This window comes from Manacus vitellinus, unplaced genomic scaffold (genome assembly GCF_001715985.3).
Source record: "Manacus vitellinus isolate BGI_N305 unplaced genomic scaffold, ASM171598v3 scaffold_30_pilon, whole genome shotgun sequence".
Classification (NCBI taxonomy): Eukaryota; Metazoa; Chordata; class Aves; order Passeriformes; family Pipridae; genus Manacus; species Manacus vitellinus.
The window spans coordinates 455,733-478,443 of NW_021940291.1; the positions used below are offsets into that span (position 1 = coordinate 455,733).

At 40.8% G+C, this 22,711-nt stretch overlaps 1 protein-coding gene across 11 annotated transcripts in view; it reads left to right on the forward strand.

Annotated features, from left to right (window-relative positions):
- Nucleotides 1–22,711, forward strand: part of BRSK2 (BR serine/threonine kinase 2) — a 316,083-nt gene that overhangs the window by 138,571 nt on the left and 154,801 nt on the right. For all 11 annotated transcript variants that reach the window (XM_018076101.3, XM_018076103.3, XM_018076104.3 and 8 more), the window contains exon 2: nt 17,289–17,383. In XM_018076101.3, the coding sequence (XP_017931590.1) occupies nt 17,289–17,383 (95 nt within the window). The remainder of the gene's footprint in view (nt 1–17,288; nt 17,384–22,711) is intronic.

The window sequence follows — 22,711 nt, forward strand, 5'->3', positions numbered from 1 at the left end:
TGCTATCATGGCAACTGGCAGAAGAGGACCACGTGCTGGGCTGTCCTTGATCAGCAAATCTAACAGACAGAGAGTTACTGTTAGGGACTCCCGTGAGTTCAAATGAAAGAGATTCTGAGGGAGGGGACTGCTGCTTCCAAAAATTTATGTACAGATGTGTAAGTCAGGTGGAATATGTTGGGTTTCCTGCTGTCTAGGAAGTCTATGGTTAGCACAGCATCTGCCTGGGCTTAAGAAACGAACAGAGCGTATGTATTTATGGTGAGGAATGGCTTAAATGGTTTTGGCCTGTGTCTGCCCATAGGATTGTGCCATTCAAGACCCTCTGTGATGCCCAATTGGCTCTGTTACTGCAGAGGGTCCCTACAGAGCAGCTGGTATTTCAGCAAGTGAAAGTCTGGGGCTTGCCAAACTCCAAATAACATCTGAAGTCTTGCAAGCAGTGAACTGTCCTCAGTTCATCTCCTGGGGTTCTGGTGTCTCAAGAAGTATTAATGGCAAGGAGTACATCCCTCTTAGCCATATCCTTTGTGTGTTTCTTATTCTTTCAGTCTATATCTTGCTCCCTGTGGTAGGGGATGTGCTGTGCTGTGTTTTATCACCATGCCATGATCATGTTTCTTGGAATGTAAGAACACAGGAAGGATTCCTTTGCCCTCCTCTCCACCGTATGTTGTAGATTTGCAAAAGACAGTAAAATAATTGGTTTGCTTATCTTTCTTGCTGCAGTTTATAGATACAGGGAGAGACAAGATTTAGTGTATTATGCTGTAGAGTTATTGGTGGGATCTAAGGTTGCTAGAGAAGGAAATTAGTTTGATAAATATAAATGAGGAGAACTGCAGGCTGGTCAGTCCCTGTGAAATGCACTAATGGCAGTAGCCATAGAAGGGAGGACTCTGGGATATCATTTCTTCCTCAGAAGATTCAGAGCTGGATTGGGGCTCAACTACAGTGGTTCTTACAGTCTTATTTTTACAATGATGACTTGCATGATTTCCCTCTCGTCACAGCAAGAACAGCTTTCCAGCTTACAGGGTCATTCATTTGGCAGTAGAACTGCCTGGAAAGAGCTAGTTATTTCAGATTAGCATTCACACATATGTATGTTCATGAATATGCTCTTTCTGTGAAATAAATTAAGTCATTTCTCTCAGCCTACAGTCATGTAACCAATCATAGCTTTCCTCTGTAGCTCTTGTACTTTCTGACATCTAAAAAAATGTCATGGTGCATTAGTTCTAGGGAGACAAAGACAAGTAAGGAAGTCTGCTGATGCTGCTTTTTACATTTAAAATCATGCAACATATCCAGGGCTTTAGGATGCATTTCCTCAGGAGGTTCCTCTGACCCGAGTTCCCTGCTGTTTATATTTTGCAGTCACAGTCTTCTAATTACGTTACCACAGTTTTGGGAAAGGTTATAGTCTCTTTGACTGGCTTCAAACCTTACATTGCAAAATTATATTCTGCTGCTGCTAGTGCCTGACAAAGATCTGACTTCCAAACAAAGGCAAGAGGAAAGAATGAGGCAGCAGACCCTGCAAGAGATAGAATATTGTCTGTGTGATTAAAGCTCTTTTATTAGGCTGTGGTCTGTAATGGGAAAGAAAAAGCATGATCTCCACTGATCTGCATTTTAAACAATGTTGAGGATTAGCAGAGTGGCAGCAGATGCACCTATTGAGCTGTAAAGGAAGGGATTCAAAGCTGTATCATGCAGATGGAGATTATTGTACTGTACCTCCCTGCATGTACCAGTCGGTGCTCCTGCTGCTCTGCAGAGCGGCACTTACCATCTCCGTGAGCCCTCCTTGTCCCAGCGCACCCAGCACAATAAACCTGCCCCAGCCCCGCTGCTGAGCCGAGCGGACACTCCACCACTCTGAGAAACAGAAACGGAGCTGTGGCAGCCATTCTGCTGCTGCTGGTAGGACCATGATACCAGCACCAGTGTTTGTAACATCCCTCCCTAAGGGAGTCTTTCGACCAGTGTAACCCCTTCTATTTTGTGCAGCTTCATCTGTCAGTCCTGCCTCTCATTTTGCTACAGACCCATCCTTTTCCCACAGCAGAGCGAGTAAAATAATGGGTGAGAGGAGGGAGATTTTCCTTCATGTTTTTTTTTCTGTTCTGCCGTTACTTCCAGAAATCAGCATCCTCCTATCTAAAATACAGTGTTGCAATATTGTTATTGCTGTTTTCATTGAATGGATCATAAATTTGAACATTCTCTCACCCAGTTTATACATTCATGTGTAACACAGAAAGCACCCCATTTTTGCTCTCAGATTTCTGCTGTAAGTCAGGAGCAGATCTAGTGGCATAAATGGAATTATTATCCTTTTATACTGCTGTAGCAGGGTGTAGGTGTGAGGTTTATCTGGAATTTAATAACAGTGACAGTCTACTGGACAATTATTTATACTCTAGCATCTAGTTTGTATTTTAAAATACATTCTTAATGGTTTTGTAGCTTTTACCTACTCCCAACAACTTAAAATGTGACTGTGACGTGCTTGGTTTCCAGCTCTGCCATGGGGCTTCCATGTGCCTTCAGCAAGTTGCCCAGTTTCTTAATGCCTGAAGTCTTTATCTTCAAACAGAAAAATAGCATATAATTAGGCATAGTCTTTGCCTTCCTTATCTATTTGGATCAGGTTATGATGGATCATAACCATCTACCCCAAGGCAGGGCCTGGCACCTATTATGTGTATCACAGTAGAGTCCTAGTCTTGAGTTGAGTCTTTCAACAGAAACCACAATAACAGTTCCATGGGGCTCTTTGTTCACATAATTAATTCTGTGTTCTGTTATTTATTTTCTCTTTAAAAATAATTTTCTTCGTAGTCCTGAAATATATTCATGAAGCTTGAAAATTACTGGAGAAAACAATTATTTTCTGCAGCATCCTGTCCTCATTTGTGTCATAAAACTGGGCTTTTCCAAAAGCAGCCTGGATATTATCTCATGCTTTGTCTTGTTTTTATGTGGGCAAGAGAGAGAGTGCAAATTTATATATATATATGTAAATATGACTATCTCTTTGCTTCCTGGTTAGCATGGATTCTACCTTGGTCGCTTCAGTAGCTCCATCACTTTGTACAGTTCTCAGACTTTGTCTTAAAGATTAAGGTTTGCTTAAAGCTGGAGCCCACCTCAAGTACTGACATAGTTCCTTATGTTTCCCCATCTCGAAGAGTCCTCCCACATTTAACAGCAGATTAGGGAATGCAAATCTTGAACCACAGAACAAGGCTCTGGATACCAGTAAGTGCAGGAGTGCTGAGGACAGTGCTGAGGAGGCAGGGTCTGGCTGCAGCAGTATGCTCTTGTTTGTACTTTTGTTAAGTTCTGACATGGGGCTTATCTCATAGCTCTGAAGAGAATTATTATCTGAAAAACAGATTGGATGAATTTATATAATTTATGTTTAAATCAAGGCAGTTTAAACTGTGGCTTTTTATTATGGTTTGAATCACCCAGGGCAAAATCTTGATTTAATTTATCGATTCTATCCTTATTTGCCATTTGTACATTTTAACTATTTTCCTAAAGAAAGGTTGATTTTCAAGTTGGTGGCCATTCATTTATGATGATTTGAGAAAAAAAATTACTATTTCTTTTGTGTGGTTAGGAAGACATTCTTTTCCTCCCTATTCATTGAAGTCATAGTGTAGTTATGTGCATTTACTTGCATCATTTCTTGAAAATGTTATGCTACATTATAGATTGATGACTGACGTTTTCTATTTATTGTAGCTGGACATATTCTTTATAGACAATTTGCATCAACCTCTGGCTTGGAAATTGAAGTGAAATTAGATATATAAAAAAAATTAAAAATCATTATGTATTATCAAGGTGTACTGATGGCATTTAAACATAAACATAAGGGTGTTAGTTTGTTTTGAACAGCTATGACAGCATGTGAGGTGCCTCTAGGCAGACACTATACAGGGCTCTTTCTGCTTCCAGTGCACCTGACATTTCTGGGCTCTGGAGAACAGACTGTGTTGCACTGGGATCCCCACTTGGAATTCAAACGGGACCAACCAAACCTTAAAGCCAGATCTCTGGAGGAGCAAGTCTCACCTTCAGTTATGTGTATGGTTACTCTTCTTCTGCAGTGACTCTTTCCTGCAGGGTGGGAAGAATTAGAGAGCAATTTGTATGGCTATGTTTCTTTTGAGGTTCTTCTTATTGAAAGAACCAATAAGAAAGTTGGAGCGGGAAGGAGAAGTATTGTTTCACACATCCAGCTAATAAAAACATGAATTTACCACAGCAGTGGCCCATTCACAGCATTTCCTGCAGTCAGAGAAGCATGTGAAGCTCTCCTTAAGCCAGTAAGGAGGACTCCTGAAAATGGACTGTGACATGGCTGCAGAAAAACAACCAGCTCATTCACATCTGTCTTTGTTTTTCTCACTCCCTATTTGTTCTACAGCTTCTGGTTTAGTTTTCTTTGAGTTGCCTTGTACTAACCAGAAAACATTAGGGGAAAGTTTCTCTTTTAGGATAAAACATGTAGAAAACATGAAGAATTACTTAAAGTAATTTAGATAACATTCTTAAAACTGCTGCAAAGAAGCATTGTTGTTCCATTAAACATCCTTAAAACACTCTGAAAGTTTTCTTTGCTCATTAACACCTGAGAGACTGAATAGAGGAAAACCACTGAATGAACCGAATTCAGTACACTGTATTTTTGAGACCAAAACCCCTCCTAATGGCTCATACAGCAGATGGTTGTGCTTGGACAGGCTGGAGAGCTGAGCAAGCAGGCATGCCACAGAGTTCAGTAAGGGGAAATGTAAAGTCCTGCACCTGGGGAGGAATAACCAAGGGACCAGTACACATAGGGGACCAGCCAGCTGGAAGGCACAGAAGGACCTCAGGGTCCTGGTGGACAACAAGCTGACCATAAGCCAGCCATGCACCCTTGTAGCAAAGGAGGCCAACAGTATCCTGGGCTGCAGGATCAACCAGATTGAGAGAAGTGATCTTTTCCTCTGCTCAGCACTGAGATCACAACTGGAGAACTGCATCCAGTTCTGGGCCTCCACAGGTTAAAGAAACATGGATTACTGGAGTCAATCCAGGGTAGGGCCATAGAGATTAAGAGACTGAGGATTCTTTTGTAAGATTAGACATGTGATGATTTGGCCTGTTGAAAAAGCTTGAGGGGATCTCATCAGTGTGTATAAATACCTGAGGGGAGGGAATAAAGAGAGAGCTGACTCTTCTTAGTAGTGGCCACTGACAGGACAAGAGGCAATGGGCACAAATTAAAACAGAATTTAATCTAAACACAATAGACAGTTTCTTTGCTGTGAGGGTGGTCAAAAAAACAGAACAGGTTATGGAGTCTCCATCTGTGGAGATAGTCGAAACCCAACTGGACATGGTCTTGGGCTACATGCTCTAGCTGTCCCTGCTTGAGCAGGGGCTTTGACTAGATCATCTCTAGAGATGCCTCGCGGCCTGCATGATTCTGTGACACTCTAACCAACAGCAGATTCTAGTTGATTTCTTTTCCTCCTCAGCAGTGAATTCTGGACTGCTAACACAAATCAGACATCATGCTTAGAGAAGGCATCACGTATTTCTTTAACTGTGTTGCTAAATACCTGGCCATCTGCTGCCCTCATTTTCTTTATGCTGTTTCCAGTGCACTGCCACCAAGTGTAGCCTTGGAAGTTCCACTCACCTGGTTGCCTCTGTGGTTTCAGAAGACACCTTCTCTTCCCAGTTCAGCTTTAGGTACTGCTCACAGCAACATTCAATACAGCTGAAGAGGTGGATTTTCAGTAGAGTACACTGCAGAGAAGAGAGAGAAAGGTTTTCAAAATAACTTTTATTTTAGGCTTCTTCATGCAGTTATTAGTCAGATTTACAGTTGATGATGTGGGCTGAGGGATTCTCTGTTGTATTTAACAACTTGTAATCACACAAATGCCACAGAGTTGCCTTAATTCTCTTTAATATGACCAGAGGGGAGCACCTCTGCTCTTTCTCAGAAGAGAAGTTAGCTTCTCCCTCTGAGAAGTAAGCTTTTCTTTCTGTGTTTCTCTATCTCCTGGAACTTGCTAGGGTTTGTATCCCTGTGAAACGGAAGGGAAGAGTTAAAGTCTTGTATGCGCAAGTAAAAATGGGACTGTATCTGCTACACATTCTGCTGTTGGTAAGGCTTATAGTACATACATGCCTTTGTGCTCTCCTGTTTTTAATGTATGTAGCCAGTCTGCTTGTGCAGGAGGCCTCACTGACCTGGGCTGGATCTCAGGAAGCAGATCCTGTGCATGTGGCAGTGCCGTTCTAACATTTTGTGACATTATATGAGCCCCAGTGTTTCCAAACTGGTTTTGTTTGTCCGTCTGACTGAACTATGCTTGTTAGTCTGTGGACTGAGTTACCGGAATTAGACTTTCCAACTCTGAAGACCGAGGCTTTCCTATATTTGACCTTTGTTAGAGTTCCTGGTTCTCTTCTAAAAGTGTTTTTCCATTCTGGCTGAGAGTTTTTTGAATTATTCCCCTAATAAGACTTGGACTGCAACCTCTAACCCTTGTGTCTTAAGCCTAGAGGGTCACACGCAAATAATGTTTCTGTGGATGCCTGTCCTGCCAGATATATATGCTATTCAGCTGCTGCTGATCTCTGTGTTCAGGGAGAGACCCCTCATACACCACTGTGTGCAACTTGGCCATAGCCTTAATGTGCGGGTGGCCTGACCCTGCAGCACGAGGAAAGAATATCAGCAGTTTCTAGTTGCTTAGGAACTCATAATACAAAGCCAAAGAACTAAAGTGTGTGTAATGTTCATAAGGACAAAAGATTATTTTCTGTACTCTTTACAGGCAGTATCCCTTAAGGCCAGTGGCTTTGCAGGAAGCGATACGTGATTTGTCTAATGCCATTATTGCTGGGTAGTACTGTATTATTTTAGCATGTTTATCCCTTGTGTATGTCAGGACACTGAACAGACACAGCAATCTCAATTATTTCTGAGCTGCCTTCTCTTCTGAGCGTTAGCGAATCTGAGTCAACACTGAGCTCCTCTGTGGCCACTGTTTGTAGCCTGTGCTGTGTTGTGTCACCTCCTTGGAGGGACTGGAAGGGCTGTGGCTGTTCCCGGTCACAGGGAATTGAGAGCAATTCTAAGGAAGCCAATGGGATCACAGTAGTGTACGTGTGGGGAAAACTGGGTCCTCATGTGGGAGTGTTGTTCTTGAGGGATGATATTTTAACTTCCTTTTCAGGTTTGTACCTTGTAGAGAGAAGATGTTTATTGGTTGTTTGCTTATTTCTATGTACTTGTCCAGGCTTAAAACTTGTCCTTCTTCTTAATGTGAATCTTTTGATTGAACATCCCCAAGTCATCTGATGCTTCTTGTTAACTATGTGGGGCCAAGAAATACAATCATTAATAGAATAAAAAGCAATCAGAGAAAAAGCCCAGGGGATGAGATTCTCTGTTGACATCTAGAAGACTCATCTACTCTTTTCTTTATTATGGCTCTGGCCTTGGACTAGTGTTTGTGAGGAGCCTAATTTAAGGATTTTATGCTGATACCAGGAAATTAGCAATCTAAGTAAAGGCTGAACCCTTTCCTGTGTGGGGAAGTGGTGCAGTAAAAGGTGCTGAAGATTCAAGAATAACTGTGCCTGCAGATTTGTTTTACCTTAATGATAGTTAATGCATAGAGGGAGTTGTATTCTCTGGTAACTGTTGAGAACAACTGGTTCTGGAATAAAGTCTGCTACAGCCAGATCTTCAGCACTTCAGTGTCATTCTCTAGAGCAACACCTAGAGAAGCGGCAAGGTTTGGATACCTGTAAGCTGCTGCTGAAGAAACTGCAAATTCCTGAAATAGATGAACCTTTGCATTAACTTCAGAGGGCTTTAAATCAGACCCATGGAGTTGTTATTCATCCTGTCCAGTGAATCCTTCCAGAAGAGAAAAATTCACTGTGATATCTTCCAGCAACCCAGGCTGGAGTTGTTGCATAGAAATCCTGGAGCAGAAGCGTGACACAAAGATGTGTTTTGACAGCACAGGTGTCATACCACTGTCCTTTTATAATCACCAGTTCCTGCCCGAGTTTGAAATTGAACTCTATTTCAGGATGTACTTAGCCTTAGCCACTGTGGTATGAATTTCCAAGTGATGAAACTGGGTATCAGAAGGTGGGTTGTAATGTTCAGGTTCATCTAACCACCTTTCTTTGGAGAAGAAATTAAGGTCACTTTATTTTCCTTCTTTTTATTGTGGAGGCACAGCTGACCATGCTCTCTAGGTATTGCATTGTTTCTCTTACCTAAAATTAATGAGATGTTTGGGCCTTTTTATGTTTTTAATATGATGCCCTGCTTTCCTCTCTCTGTAAGGAACACAATGAACTGACTGTAGTGAAGTTTGTACAACATGAGCAAGCAGCTCCTGTTCTTCTTGGTGCAGAAGTTGATAAATCCTTTCAGCTCTATACTGTGACCTGAGCCATTATTCTCACATTAAAGGAAATGCTTTTTAAAGTTTTTTTTTCTTAATATGACTGTTTCCATTCATTAAAATTATAATAGTCTAATTTTTCTGACCTTTTATTCTTTTATTCTTTTGCTGTGACTTTCCTTTTTGTAAACCAGAAATCAGTTTCCAGATGGTCTTTCTTCCTACTGTCCTAAACCAGAGGCTTGGAGTTTCTCATATCCAGTATAATTAAGAAAATGTGGTATTTTCTACACTTTTTACAGCAGAACATATTGCAAAATGGGAAAAGCAGTGTGTTACAACTGTGTCACGAGATCTCTGGCCTCATAGTTTTATAATGCACAAAACCCACTATGGAGGACAGGAAATTCTTAAAACATTTGCTCAAACTGAGACCTACCCAGACCCATTTGTAGGACTGTAGGGGTTATGACATTGGAGGGGAGTAGAAGTAGGATGTCCATAGATGTGGTGAGTACCTCTTGGGACTGGAGGAGGATCTGTAGTTTTGTGGTGGATAATGAAGTTAAATTTACGGTGTAGATATGCGAGCAATCAGCCTTTACTAGTTCTACTGGATACAGAGCGATTTGCCCTTGAAAGAATATCTGTAGCTGTAGAACAATGTATGTAGTGGCTATCCAATGCATTTCCCCTCTGACTGTGTAGGGGCCATACCCCACTGCTATCAAGAAGTCCTTCTGGAATTCATGGGAGTTGAGATGTGCTGCTTGTGCTTGTGACTTGCTGTTTGGCACCTTGTTCAAAGCAGGGGTGCAAGTTAGTTAATCCAATCACTTCTTGAGCCCTTACTGAAGGGCAGCATATCCGTACTCAGTGAAAATCCTGTTAGGAATCTGTCAGCGGGTGATTAAGAGATGTCAGAGGGCAAAGTAAGCTGTATCAGCACTGAGCTGGGTAGATGAAGTGTTCTGTGGTGAGCCTAATCTCGTGAAGAGCATGACCTCTGTCTGCTGTATAAAGGTTTTCCATGGTAACCCTGCTTTTAATTAAGTTCTTAATATACATATAACCTAGCTGAAACAATCTTGGTGATTGTTGGAGGGTCAAAAGGGTGTGAGGACTTCCTGATGGAGGGTGGAAAGGTGTGGTGAAGAAGGGGAGATGTAAGAAATTAGCATAGAAAATGGGATTAACATCAGCTAAAAGTACATGTGAAGAGCAGTTTATCTGCTGTTTCCCCTCCTCCTTCCTCACCCTCTCTCTGCTGCGCAGTGTCCCCTCCTTATTAGTGCATCAACCCTTCTCAATAGATGACTGGACCAAGGGGGAATGTTGTTCCTCATTACCCAGATGTTACCTAATTGCAACAACGTGTTTCCAAAAGATATCATAGGCAGGATAGACAGACTTCTGCTGGCTTCCTGCTATACCTGAAAATGGCTGTCTTTGGTCATCTCCTGACAGAGGACTAATGAAGTCTGAAGGGGAACATGGATCTTCTAATTCCTCAAGAAGAGTTTTACAAGGAAATGTACAGCTCTTGGAAAGCGGAAAAAAGAGTTGCCGACTACTAAAGTCGTGAGTGAAAGCAGTGTTCCCAATACGCAGGGAGAGATGTAAAAAAGAGATTCTTTTTTCTGGTGCATCAGTGGAAAGATCTGTTGTATTTTAATTTATCTTTTTAATTTGAAAACAATGAAACCACTCTTCTCTTTCCCTGTGTATGGTGGGGGTGCTGCCCAAATGCTTTCAAGTATACATGTTGGAAGCTGAAGCCTGCACTTCTGTGGCAGCAAAGCTTAGTCTCCCAGGTGTTTTTATGTGGGAACAAAATTTATTCTGAAATAGGAACTCAGCCCACTAGACATCACAAGCTGCTGATAGATCCCAGAGGACTTCAAGAGTTTTGCTGATGAAATAATGATATTTTGCAAAAGCAGCATCCAGTGTGCCAATTCAAGGTTTGTGTCCTGGTTCCCTGAGGGGGCTTTAGATATGTAGGTGTGTCTGGTAAGATGGGAAAGATTCCATGTCGAAAGAACTCAACAGTCATGTTCTTTGCTATATTCAGGGGGCACAGAGGGTTTCTGAGAAGTATTGATTTATGAAATATTGTAAGAAAGAGCCCAAGATAGAAATCAATAGAGGTGATGTTGGTTCTCTGTGTTTGATCTTGCTGAGCTTGGAGGATGATCCTACCATAATCTCTGAGGCATACAGTGTAAAACCTGCTCCTGGTGAGCTGTTGTGTATATGTATCTATACACGTCTGTGTCTCCTGTTCTGTAATATCAGCCATGTGGATCCAGTCACATCTGAGCTGATGCATTGTTCTCACCAATCTCTGAGTTTAGGAGTGTGTCCCTTTGGCTGGCCAAGCCAGCAAACATCTGACAGTGCTTGTAACTCAGGAGAGTAAATCTAGGCTATAGCAAATTAGTGTGCAGCTTCCCTGTGCTCTGACCTGAGGTATGTGAATCTCAGCACTGATGAACCTGCTGAGCATTTGAACTCAGGCTTTGGTCCTACCGTAATTAGAGTTTATGCACTTTATAAACAGTTATTGTGTGAGCCCTCAGAACTGCCTTATAGTGCTAGAAGAGCCTTATAGTGCTGCAGAAAAGCCCATGGTCAGGTTATTTCACTACCCACCTGGGAGCTTCATCATCATCCTTTTAGATTTCTAGATTTCTCCTATACCTCCTTTTCCCATATGCAATTATAAATTGATATCATATAATTTACCTTAAGTCTCTGTTTATTTTAAATGCAATAATTAGAGATAACAATTGCTGTAGAAAAATAAACATCTATTCAGTGAGAAGACTGAGTAATTAAGGACAATTATTGGTTTCTGTAAGTAGGATGCTCAGTAACAAAGTTCTTTTGAGTGCAGCTAAGAGGAGTATAAGATGCGTATCATTGGAGACCAGGACTCCACAGTCTAAAAGAATTGGGAAATTAAATGGAAGCTAATAATAATAAATTATCTAGAGCTTTCTTTCCAGATTGTATTTAAAATTCAGTTTTTCTGGTTGTACTATGTAAAACTTGCGTAGGGTTTATATCCCTTTCGAACATTCTTTGTAAGGATTAGTCAGTTAATCCTGCTTCAACCCTTGCAAGGTAAGTAACTAAGTGTTATTATCCTTATTTTATGGCTATGGAAATCATGTTGCTGTGGGCCAGATTTTAATCCATTTTCCACTGTTGCAGATCTAAAGCAACTTTACTGCAGTCAGCAGAGTTAGACACTGTAACCGAACTGATTTAACCCTAATTGAAACTGCAGTGTTTGTGAAGATAACTGTTGAGAGTAAAGACAAAGAATATTACATTTTAAGTATTGTCCTGTGCCTCACTTGAGATGTATTAATGCTTTTGTTTGCTTTAGTGGTTGATTTTCTGAACTGGCATCCTTGAAGTTTTTCAGGTCTTGCAAATGTTAGTGCATGTAGTTTTCAGGAATAAGTATCCATAAATTCTTTTAAGATTTACAACATCAACCTCCAATTTGTGGGGATAAATTAAGTTACATTATTTGTATATAAAGATTGTATGTACAAAGTTCATATGCAGCAGTAATGTACACACATTAAGCTTTTTAAAAAACAGTGCACTTGACTTTGTTTAGCCTTGGAATTTTGTGCCTCCTTTAATCAAAATAGTTTGTTGCCAGTACTAGTCTGAGCCCTGAAGTAAACCACAAATGTTAGTGTCCTGCACTGCCTAGATTAACATTTGCAGAGTATTCATTGACTTGAATTAATTGGCAATTAGCTAACTCAAGTTAAAAGAGGAGTGATATTTCTCTCTAGACATTCCTTTAATTGCTCATCCAGCCAAAATAGACACTACTGTCCAGACCAGGGCTTCCCACTTGGATTTTTTAAATTTTTCAACAATGCACTGAAGTGAAATGAAGAGCAAGCAACATGTATGTGCAGATGATCTTCTGAAATCAGTGGCTGGTTTCCCTACTACAGAAATTTATCAATGCTTATGAATAGGGCATTTGGTTGGTTTTATTTTAAAAGAAAACAAAAGACTTCCATTTGCCACTGGAAAAATTGTATGTAATAAATACAGCAAATGTACCTAATTTTTCATTCCACTTCTTAAAGTAGTTGTTGGCCTAATGGTTAAAAATCAGGATAATGAGTTACTTGTGTTTAACATTTCTGAAAGACTGGGAACGTTATTAACAATGGATATACCATAAGTGCTGTATTTAAACAACAGTGATATTTCATTATTTATTACTTTCTCTCTCACTTAAAATGATGATTTGTTTCAGATCAGTGTCTCTGGCAGACTTCAGGTTTGGATAGTACTGAAAACATTCTCTCTTGTTCCTAGAATGTTTCTTTCTCTAATGAAGAGTTTTAATAACAGGATTGTTAGTAAGATGCTACTATTTATGCAGTTGTGAAGAGCACCAGCTCTTAGTGTTTTATTCAGTCTGTGTTAGAGAAAAATTACTGCACAAAATGCAAGGCAAAAGTAAATCAACCTTTTCTGGAATCCTGTTCTTGGCTGAAAAGTTGTGGAGGTGATTGCCAGTTACAGTATAGGCCATTATGCTGTGGTCATGGATTCACAGTGGATTGTCTCATTTAGAGGGAAACTTTTGTTTCTCCATCCCCATATAACATTCTTCTTGGGGAAAAGAAGGATTTTCTCTCTGAACTGCTTCAGAGACTGTCCACCTCTCCAGCTGATCTAACTCTGTCCCTTGCTCATCATATAAACTCCTATCCTTTTCGGAAAAGATCTGTGTATCTCTGAGCATCCACAGAGTGGGAGTTTATGAGCAGCAAAATTCATAGGTGTGGTTACTAGCAGGTCGCTGCAGCATTAGGCTGTCTCAGACCTGTATGCTTCCCTTTGCTCTTCTTCGTCAGTGGAATCTTTCTCTTGTGTCATGTAGGGTTCCTCATGCTCGTTCTTTTTCAAATAGTGCCTTTAACTTAGGATAAAAAGTCCATGTTAACTTACACATCCCCTTGCTTTTCAGTGTTTTCATGTTTCCTTCTTTACTCTCCACCTTCAGTTATAGGGCCGGTTCTGGTGCAGTTCAGTGGCTAAGATCAAAAGCAGCCCAATGCTTCTAGCCAGCTCCAGGATGCAACAACCTATTTGAAAGCCCCAGTGTGTCAGTGTCCACGAGCCCCCAGGAATGACCTGTGGGTGGGGATCTGAAGTGTGCCTGAAGGAATGTGTGTGTGTACAGCTATGTGGGTGGTTGAGAGAAACTGCAAGTGGTTGATTCCCACAGCATCTTAGATTTTCTGTCAGGACAGGCAGGACTTAACTTTAATAGTCGTGAAGGTTACATGCCTGCATTTGAGGAGTTAATTATTCATGAAGCTGACAATTTCAAACTCTATTTGTTGCCTGGCAGATTTGCTTTAGGCCAAGCCAGTGCAAAATATCCTCTTAGCAGCAGCAGCCTTGTTTATTTTCCTTTGGGGAAGACAGAGGTACACAGGTACCTATGCTGGCCTGAATGTGTAGATAAGCTTTACAAATAAGTACCTAACTTATTGACACATTTGTATTGGAGGATTTGTATAGTTTTGAGATGTTCATTTACAGCTGAATATACAGGAGAGGAAAAAGTGGAAGATGCACAGCCTCTTCCATAACCCTGCAAACACAGGACCCTTGTTTCTAAACAGACAATTCTGCCACTTCAGTTTTTTCTGTAACAACTCAGTACTTCAGTCACACAGTTGCTTCTTATTCTCTCATAGGTCTGTTATTATGTAGATAAATAATACATCTTAAATAGTTAATGTTCTCCATGTCATTAAAAGGACTTAAGAATCAGAAGCCCACAGGAACTCAAATCCACATGTAAGCCATCTCTCAGTAGTTTACACTTAACTGAAATTACAGGACAGAAACAGAAGTCCTGAGTACAAACTCAATTAGGCTTTCATCATAGTAGCAGGAGAGTGTTATCCTATAGATGGACTTACTAAGAGGGTTTTGGGGTTTTTTTTGCTTAGTCTGGCATGGAAATGGTGAAAGGAAGTGGCTCGGGGAGGAGGGAGGAAGCAAGGCAGAGCGGCATGTTTTATTTTCATTCTAAAATTACATTCATTGAATTTAGTACAGTGAAAAGTGCTGTCTTGGGCTGTTCAGAGAGTTATCTGAAAGTTCTGTCTCCACAAAACAGTGATGACAGTGCATTTTTTTTCTTGATTTTTAAAATGCAAATCAGGAGAAGAGGAATACTGCATTAAATCTCACGTTTTCTCATTCTGTCCTTTGATACCATGGTGTAAATCAAGAATGATTTCTTGAGGGTGATGAAATTAATTAGTATAAAATCAGTGTGACTGAGTTTTATTTTTGCGAAGTCTTGGTGTCTTCTAGCAGTTTATTTACTTTTCGTTTGAGTAAACAGAATGGTTTAAACTTAATTTTTGATTTTCTAAGTTAGTAGCTAGAAAGACAGAGGACACTGTGAAGATAGCCTGTACAGCATGACAGTGTCCCAGAAGCTCATGGTTAAACCCTTCTCTGACTCAATGATGGGGTGCTTCAGGGAGGACAAAAGAAAAATACTTCACGAATAAGCCACGTTCAGTGAAACAGATGTCTTAATTTGGGAGCAACAAGATTGGAAATCAAACCCTGAAGTGTGAGATACCACAAGTCTGGTATATCACTGGTGAAGACTCAGAGAACAATTGTTTCTCACCTTCATTGACCTCTGAAAATAATTGGTCTGCACCATGTTACAATACAACACTGTGCCACAGATCCCAGGAGTCTCGATATAGAGGACTGAGCTAAAAGTTCTGCTGAGATTTGAAAGTAACTGAGAACAGTGTAAAAAGTGCTGTCATGCTGCAAGAGTGATGTAGAGCTGCAATTTGTACTAGAAGCAGGAAGGAAGCAATTGGCACAGATTGAAACAGTGTGCACAGTTTCAGCAGGGTGGTGCCAAGTAGTTGCTATCCAAACACAGAACAAAGCCAAAGGGAAGAAGTGTAAGGAAGGCTGCAGCTGCTCTGAACAGTGAACAGAGAGCCAGTAGTGCTATGGTTAATATTATAAATTGAATAGAAAAAAACCATATGGAAGAGTGAGTGTGGCTGGACATCACAGCATCTTTCCCCAGCTGTGCTTCTCATTTGCTTTGGGCTGAGGACACACTTACACATTTTCAAATGGATTTGTCAGTGCATTGCATTCTTAACTTTTGTGACTTGTTTATGTCATGGCTGAAAGTGAGGAGGTCAGCATTTAACCAAATGAGACTGAGAAATTATGTGACTAGAAATATCCAGAAGACTTGAGCATGCTGTAAAAGAGATGTGACTGGAAGCAAGTTGGGAGTTTATTTCTCCTCTTAATAACCAGTGATTAATAGTTCCAAATTTATTATTAACTGTGTAGAAAAAGCATGGACAAGTACCCACAGGAGACTGCTGGAGTCCCTGAAGAAGCTCTAGTTCGCTTCATTGGAGCCAGTTTGTAGTAAGGCAGTAGTCTATGTATTTATCCTTCAGTAAGACATGTGAAGTCCTGTGTTCGGAGTTTCATTGGACTGCAAATCTGGTGTTGAAATTCCAGATAAAGCAATTTGTTTGGCTCTGCGGTTTGCACCAAGGAATGGGTTGGCTTCTTAACTGCAGCCCAGCCTAGGAGCTGCTAGCTAAGTTAGGCTTTTTCCTACTCTGTGATGTCATTGCTCATAAATACTCTGCAAAGCACAGCAGGTCTTAGTGACACCAGGGAGGTGCAATTTCTCTTTACTTCTGTTATAACTGAATTAAACTAAATGGCAATTTGGCATATAGTGTGTGGAGTGGGATGGGATCCAGCCCATCAGGTGTTGTGCTTCATGTGCATGTTTGACAAGAGTAAAAGCTGAAGCCAACATGATCTCACTTGAATAACCTACAATTCTTCCAGCTACAGATTTTCTTAATGGCAGTAGAGTTAAGAGCTCAGGGTACCATCTTAAACTCACTTGTAGGAGTTATCTTAATGCACTTTCATGCAAGTCAGCAGATTAAGATGAAAATTTTGCAGAAGGTAATGCTTCATGTATGTTACTTAGCTCTTTCTTTTTTTTAAGTCTTGGGGTTCTGTTCCATATTTTGGGGGTAGTTCAGACATCCTGATCCCGTCAGGGATATCCATATCCTTTTGCCAATATAATCACTTAACAGCACTCTGTATTATTTGAGGATAAGGATATAGTAAGTAATAACAAGTAAGAAGAACTTAGAATTGTATCAGCATATGCTGATGTTCGTCCACACCACAGTGGCATTCATTGCAGTCCTAAGTTTATCCAGGAGGGTAAATTAAAATAGTAAATGAAACCATAATTAAGTACCTTTTTATTAGGATCATAAAAGCTTTGGAAGGAGCTAGAGAACAGCAGAAGCTACGTCTACACTGCAAACATATGACCATCTAGTTTTGCTGATTTGTGAGCTTTTGTTGATGTCAGGTGTCAACAAAAGCCCTTAGTCCAGTGTGGTTCAATTGGCAGAACTTCTTATTGATAGAATGCACTTTGAGTTGTTCGAGGTGGAATACAGTGTTTCATCAGAAACACAGTTTTAGTGGCAGGAACTGCAGGAGCATCAAGGATGCTGGTGGCTTCACAGCTGAATGGTCACAATGTGGGATGTGGAGTCATGGTTACTCACATGACCTTATCTGGCTGGAGAAGATACTGGTGGGAATTTATTTGCATATAAGTTGCTAAGTGCTGGATGGTGTTCTAATAGCAAAGAACTCAACAACGACTGTCTCTAACCGATTCTTCCTTTCTGTTTTGCTCTGTTTCTCCTGCAGGGCTTGTGAAGTTGGGGGTTCACTGTGTCACGTGTCAGAAGGTCGCGATAAAAATTGTCAACAGAGAGAAGCTCAGTGAGTCGGTGCTAATGAAGGTAATTTTCTAATGGGAGATTTAAAAAAAAAATTAAATTCCTGGCTCTGTGTCTTCTGTTCCATGCAAAATTAATATCTTTAATTATGTATAACAAACATCCCTGTCAGTACTAGGATTATGCAGAGCATAATAACAATAATTTAGTTATGGGGAAGGCTAGGGCAGTTGAAATTAAATGGGAGTATGCCTGTGCTTTGTGAACAAAATAAACGGTCAGCTGTAGAGGTCTTGCTTCTCTGTTGGGGCAGGTGTGTGTTGGGCATTGGACTTCCACCACTGCAGTTGTGTGGTTGCGGTACATTGCAGACTGAGGTGTACAAATGTCAGCATGAGGAGATTTAACAGAGGCTAGTAAATCTGTTACTTGAATACTCCTACTGCTTGCTCTGATGCATGGGTTCTTTATGATCTGATGTGCCAAGGTCTGTGACTGTTTAGAGCTGTTGTAATTCTGTTTACAATCCACAGAACTGTGCCATTGGAAACCATCAAGGTGTTTGTCCCAATGGTCCCAATGACTGTTAGTGTTCAGAAGAGCTTAGTTTGTTTTTTACCTAGCCTTGTGATTCTCCTCACATGAATGTCATTGATTGATCTTGGAAACCTAAAAATAAAATAAATGTATGCATAACAGTTTATGCATGTGATTTGGTGACTAGAAAGGCTAAATTCATCTTGATGGGAAGGAACACAACTGCAGTGCAATCAACGAATTCCATCACGCTGTCACCTGCAAATTACGCTAACAGGTTTGTGTGCAGCGTGGAGCACTTTGCTGAGGTAACTTCCCTATAGAAGCACACAGAGCATATAAGTTTATACTGCTGTTTCCTATATGGACTTCTGTGTCAGCTGTTTCCAAGCACAAGTATAGCAATCTTACTCAGAGCAGAAAGAAAATGGATTTTCAGCTAATATAGAGTCAGTGAATGTTACACAAAAAAATATAAGTTTATTTTTTTTTCAGAGAAGAATTCTGAAAGTTTACATTCCATTGTAATGTGTTCAGACTTTACCTTTCTGGAATTTCATTGATATATTCCTTCTCCTGCAGTACTGTGGATTCAAACAGACTTCTAATATAGACCAAAAGTTAGAAAGTGAAATAGGTAAGAAAACTGTGTGCAAATGGTAAAATCTGAATGAGACACTAAACACTGGATATTTTCCAGAGTAAAATAATAGGAATATTTTTAACAAACATGAGCATTTTGTTCTCTGAGAGACACTGTCTGGTATTTGTATAAAACATTTTATTTACCTCATTGATTTTCAGAGTAGGAGGCAAATCACTTAGCATAGCAAAGCAATCTCTCTGCTTTAGTTGTGTTGCATTACCTCGGTTGTAGTATGAAATTGGAGTTGTGAAATGGTGTGTTAGGCCCTTGTTTGCACAGCCACATGCTGAAGCGTGCCATGTTTTCTGTAGGATTGTACAGCATCTTTCTCAGGAGGAAATCACATGTTTTATTGTGGTTCTCATTTTCAGACCCTTCTTGGTAAGATTTTCTCTTTCAAGGATTCTGTTCTCTGTGCTCAGGAGTTGGAACAACAGATGGGATTGAAGTGGTTTGCCCAGTTCTTGCATAAATTCAGTAACCAGATGTCTTTTCAGGAATGCCCTCTGTCTGCTGGTCACAGACAGGGCCTGAGACTTCTAAGTGAATTTAGAATTGACTGTACTGTTAGCCAGCTTAATCCAGTCTGTCTGGAGGGGAAAAATGCAGTTTTTGGCAATCCCAGTGTGACCATTGCGAAGCATCCAGCTGACAGCCTGCTGTGTGGAGTCAGCAACCGCAGGGAAATAGCCAACAGTGAAACCAAGTCACAGTACTGTGGTGGTGTTCCTACCTTGTGCAGCTTCCCACTAGCTTATCAGTTCTACTGACTTTCTTTGCCAGTGGGCTGTGCAGAACAGCCCCTGGAGCCAAATGATTCAAGACCATATCTACTCTCCCAAGCCAGGCCCAGATTGATGGATTTTGCTTTAATCCAGCCTTGGACAGAAAAACTGGATCTGACAAACATGCACACCTGCCACATGAAGCTGTAACAGTGCAGTGCTGTGGCCATTTATCCTAGAGCATAAGGAAGAAGTCTGCTCACGGTCCTTTCAACATCTGAAGTGACAGGCACAAGCATATACAGCAGGCTGCTTTCCTTGTCATCATTATTCTATTTTGACTTGCTTCTTGTAGCCTTCATTTCTCCAGTGTTTTTGCAGTATTTTATTCTGTATGTTCAGGGAACTGTCCCTTCTCTCTGCAGCTGCTCTTCATCTGAGCTGTGCAGAATTGAGAGGCATTTGGTAAAGTGCTTTCTAATCATAATGCCGTAGTATCGATATTTCTGGAGAGAAAAATTTGGAATTGAAGCAGCTGGTCTCAATTAGCAGAACTGCTGCTATGGAGATGATACACGGGCAGGCACGCTGCAGCACAAGCTGCAGTAAATGTATCATCCAAGCACTTGCTGCCCTGTCAAAGGACAGGGCTGCTTAGTGCACATGGGAGCCTTTTGCTTTGTCATGTCCTTACTCTCTAAATGCAGGCTGGGGAGCAGTGTTCCTTTCCCAGCTCCAGCTTGGGCCTGTTTGGGAGCCTGGCTTTGGGGCAAAGCTACAAATGTAATTTCACAGTTGAGAACAAAGGGTTGGTTCTGTTCTCGCTCCTGCTTTCATGCAACTGGTAAAAGCTTCATCTGGGTTTCTTCAACTGCACTGCGGTAACCCCCACAGATGTGGAGACCTGCCTCCCACCGTACCTCTAGCTTGCTCTAGCACAAATTGGCAGAAAGATTTCAGAAAGGAGTGTGTTGCAGTGAGCATTTTGAGATTGAAATACAGTTCATTGATTTCCCTGAATTACTTCTGGATCGCTGACAGGGAAATTAGGCCCAGAATACAAGAATTGAATGTGTCCTTAAAGCAGTAAGCTTTCCTGAGCAGGTGGGTTCACTACTGATGGTTTAATTTTCAGTACCAGTACAAGTGTTTGGAGTTTATAACTGCAGAATATAAAGGTTAAAGTAAATCTTTCCTCTCATGTGGCAAAAGCTTGTTTGGAAACGTTGAGGTGTCTCATGAGACATAGTCAGGAGAATCCTGTCTCCTCTTTACTGCCTCACCAGTTCTCTTCCACTCCCTCCTTCCAAAGAATAAACAACAACAAAAAAACCTACTCATTTGGTGATCCATCAGATGACATACTCTTTGGACAGACAGAGGTAGTAGAAGCAATGGGAGCATAAAGGGTGAAGAGCAGGAAGGGGACAGCTGGCCCTGGTCTAATTACTTGAACACACGGGCATCCTGAGAAAGCCACAGATGTCCCAGGCTTGATGATTGAAGCCCAGAGCTCCATATGTGTGCTTTGTGTCCATGTGCCTTTTGTTTCTTCTGAGTCCTCTAGTGCTGGCCTTGAAGCAAGGCAGATATTTCCAGGGCGGGGGATGGGAAAGAACACAGTCCTACTTTAGCGGAGCTCAATTGTGACACGAGTAGTGGGTTGGGGGAGGCTGTCAGTTGGTTTAGTGCTAATGAGCTCTGCTTCCAAAAAATTCTGCAAAGGCATAGTGTGTGTTCTTAAGCTGGGAAGGTCTTGCAATAACCACTAATGGAAATCACTGGTTGGCTGAAATAATTGAGTGGAAGGATAGGTAGGAGAATCGAGTATCAGCGTCTTGGAATTGACAGGATAACTTGGGGAAGCATACTTGTAAATGGGCACTGCTTTGCATGGTCTTTTTGTCATCTCTTGCTTCTTTGTGAGCTTCTATTTCAGTAGGTGTTTACTTCTCTGCTACCTTATCCTACTTTTGAGTCTTTCCCTTCCTTCTTTGTCCTTCAAGGAAAAAGTTTAGAAATTTGGCAAATTTAGAAAGTATCTGAGAGAATAAGTAAACAATCAGAGCTTGGGTTTTATAAGACTCAAGGGTCTCAATCCACCTAGTTTATTAAAGAGAAGGTTAAGACATAGCTTCATCATGGTCTGTAAAGAGTGATAAGGAGGATAGGCACATGATAACAGAGGGTATTACAGTCTTGGGTACAAAAAGTGTATTGGAAACTAATAGTTATAAGCTGTAACTAGATTGAATGTAGAAATACTAGGCCTTTTTGATCACTGGATGAAGTTACTAATTGGAACTAGCCACCCAAAGCTCTAGTGAGTTTGTCCCCTGAAAGACTATTAAACTTCCTCTTAAACTTCTGTGTGTTTTTCTAGACCCGAGATCCTAGTTCGACTTCAGCTGCTGGACTTGAAGTAGGAAGTAGTTGATAATAGTTTCCTGATCCGTGCTATTAGCTCTGATTAGATTAATGCAGCAACCTCTCTGGCCTTAAAATCCACAGAGCTGTGAATTTCCATCACACACTTGAAAATCTGTAAAAAGTCACATGTCTCTGTCTGGAGCATAAAAGAGAGGCACTTGTGCAAGGTGTCTGCGGAAGCAGAAATTTAGGCTCCCCTAAGCGAAGTTAAAGAAGGTAATACTTGGGAACAGCATCTTCTCTTTGGAATTTGTTTTCAGATTTTTCAAAGAAAAGACTGTGATATTGGCTGACCTAGCTGTCCTCAGCTGCTGATTGCAGGCTGGTCTACAGAAATGATTACTAGAATATCAGAACAGTATCAGGGAGAAGCTAAATCCGAGGCAGAGATAGAATTGGACTGAATAGTGTAACTTGGTTCAAGTTCAGCTTTGATCACAACAAGGGCAGTTTCCCTGACATTAACAAAGCCAAACTCACCAACACTAAACCTCGATGTCACCAAATCGATATTTTTTCTAATGTACTCAATAGTGGCCTAATTGTTTTCCAGCTCCAGTATTTAGGAGTTTTGCTATTGATTGCAGTGGAAATGGTGTTAAGCTGCTGCTGAATCCCACTGAGTACATCTACCATTGGGTACAAATGAACACAAGACCATGGGATATCACCAGTGAGATGCATTTAGATTAATCTAGGTTACTGGCAGACAAGATTTTGGACGTGGTTATGTTAAAAATAGCAAACGAGAGGGAAATTATTTCCATTTATTAAACAGAAGTCCCAAAGAAAAGGTTTCAAAGCATTCATCAAACTTTCCAGGACTCCCTGATTAAGAAGCACTGTGTGAACTTGCTGGCACTCATTTATTATTCTTCTGATTGATTGGCATATTGCTGCAAGAAGAGAATAACCCAAAGGACCTTGTAGTCATGTCAAAAAAAAAAAGATGAAAGAATAAAGGAAATTAAATCTCCCCAAAACATATACATGCTGGTATTTTTACTCGCTGTTGAACATGCAGGTTTCAGTGTATAGATGAATATATACACA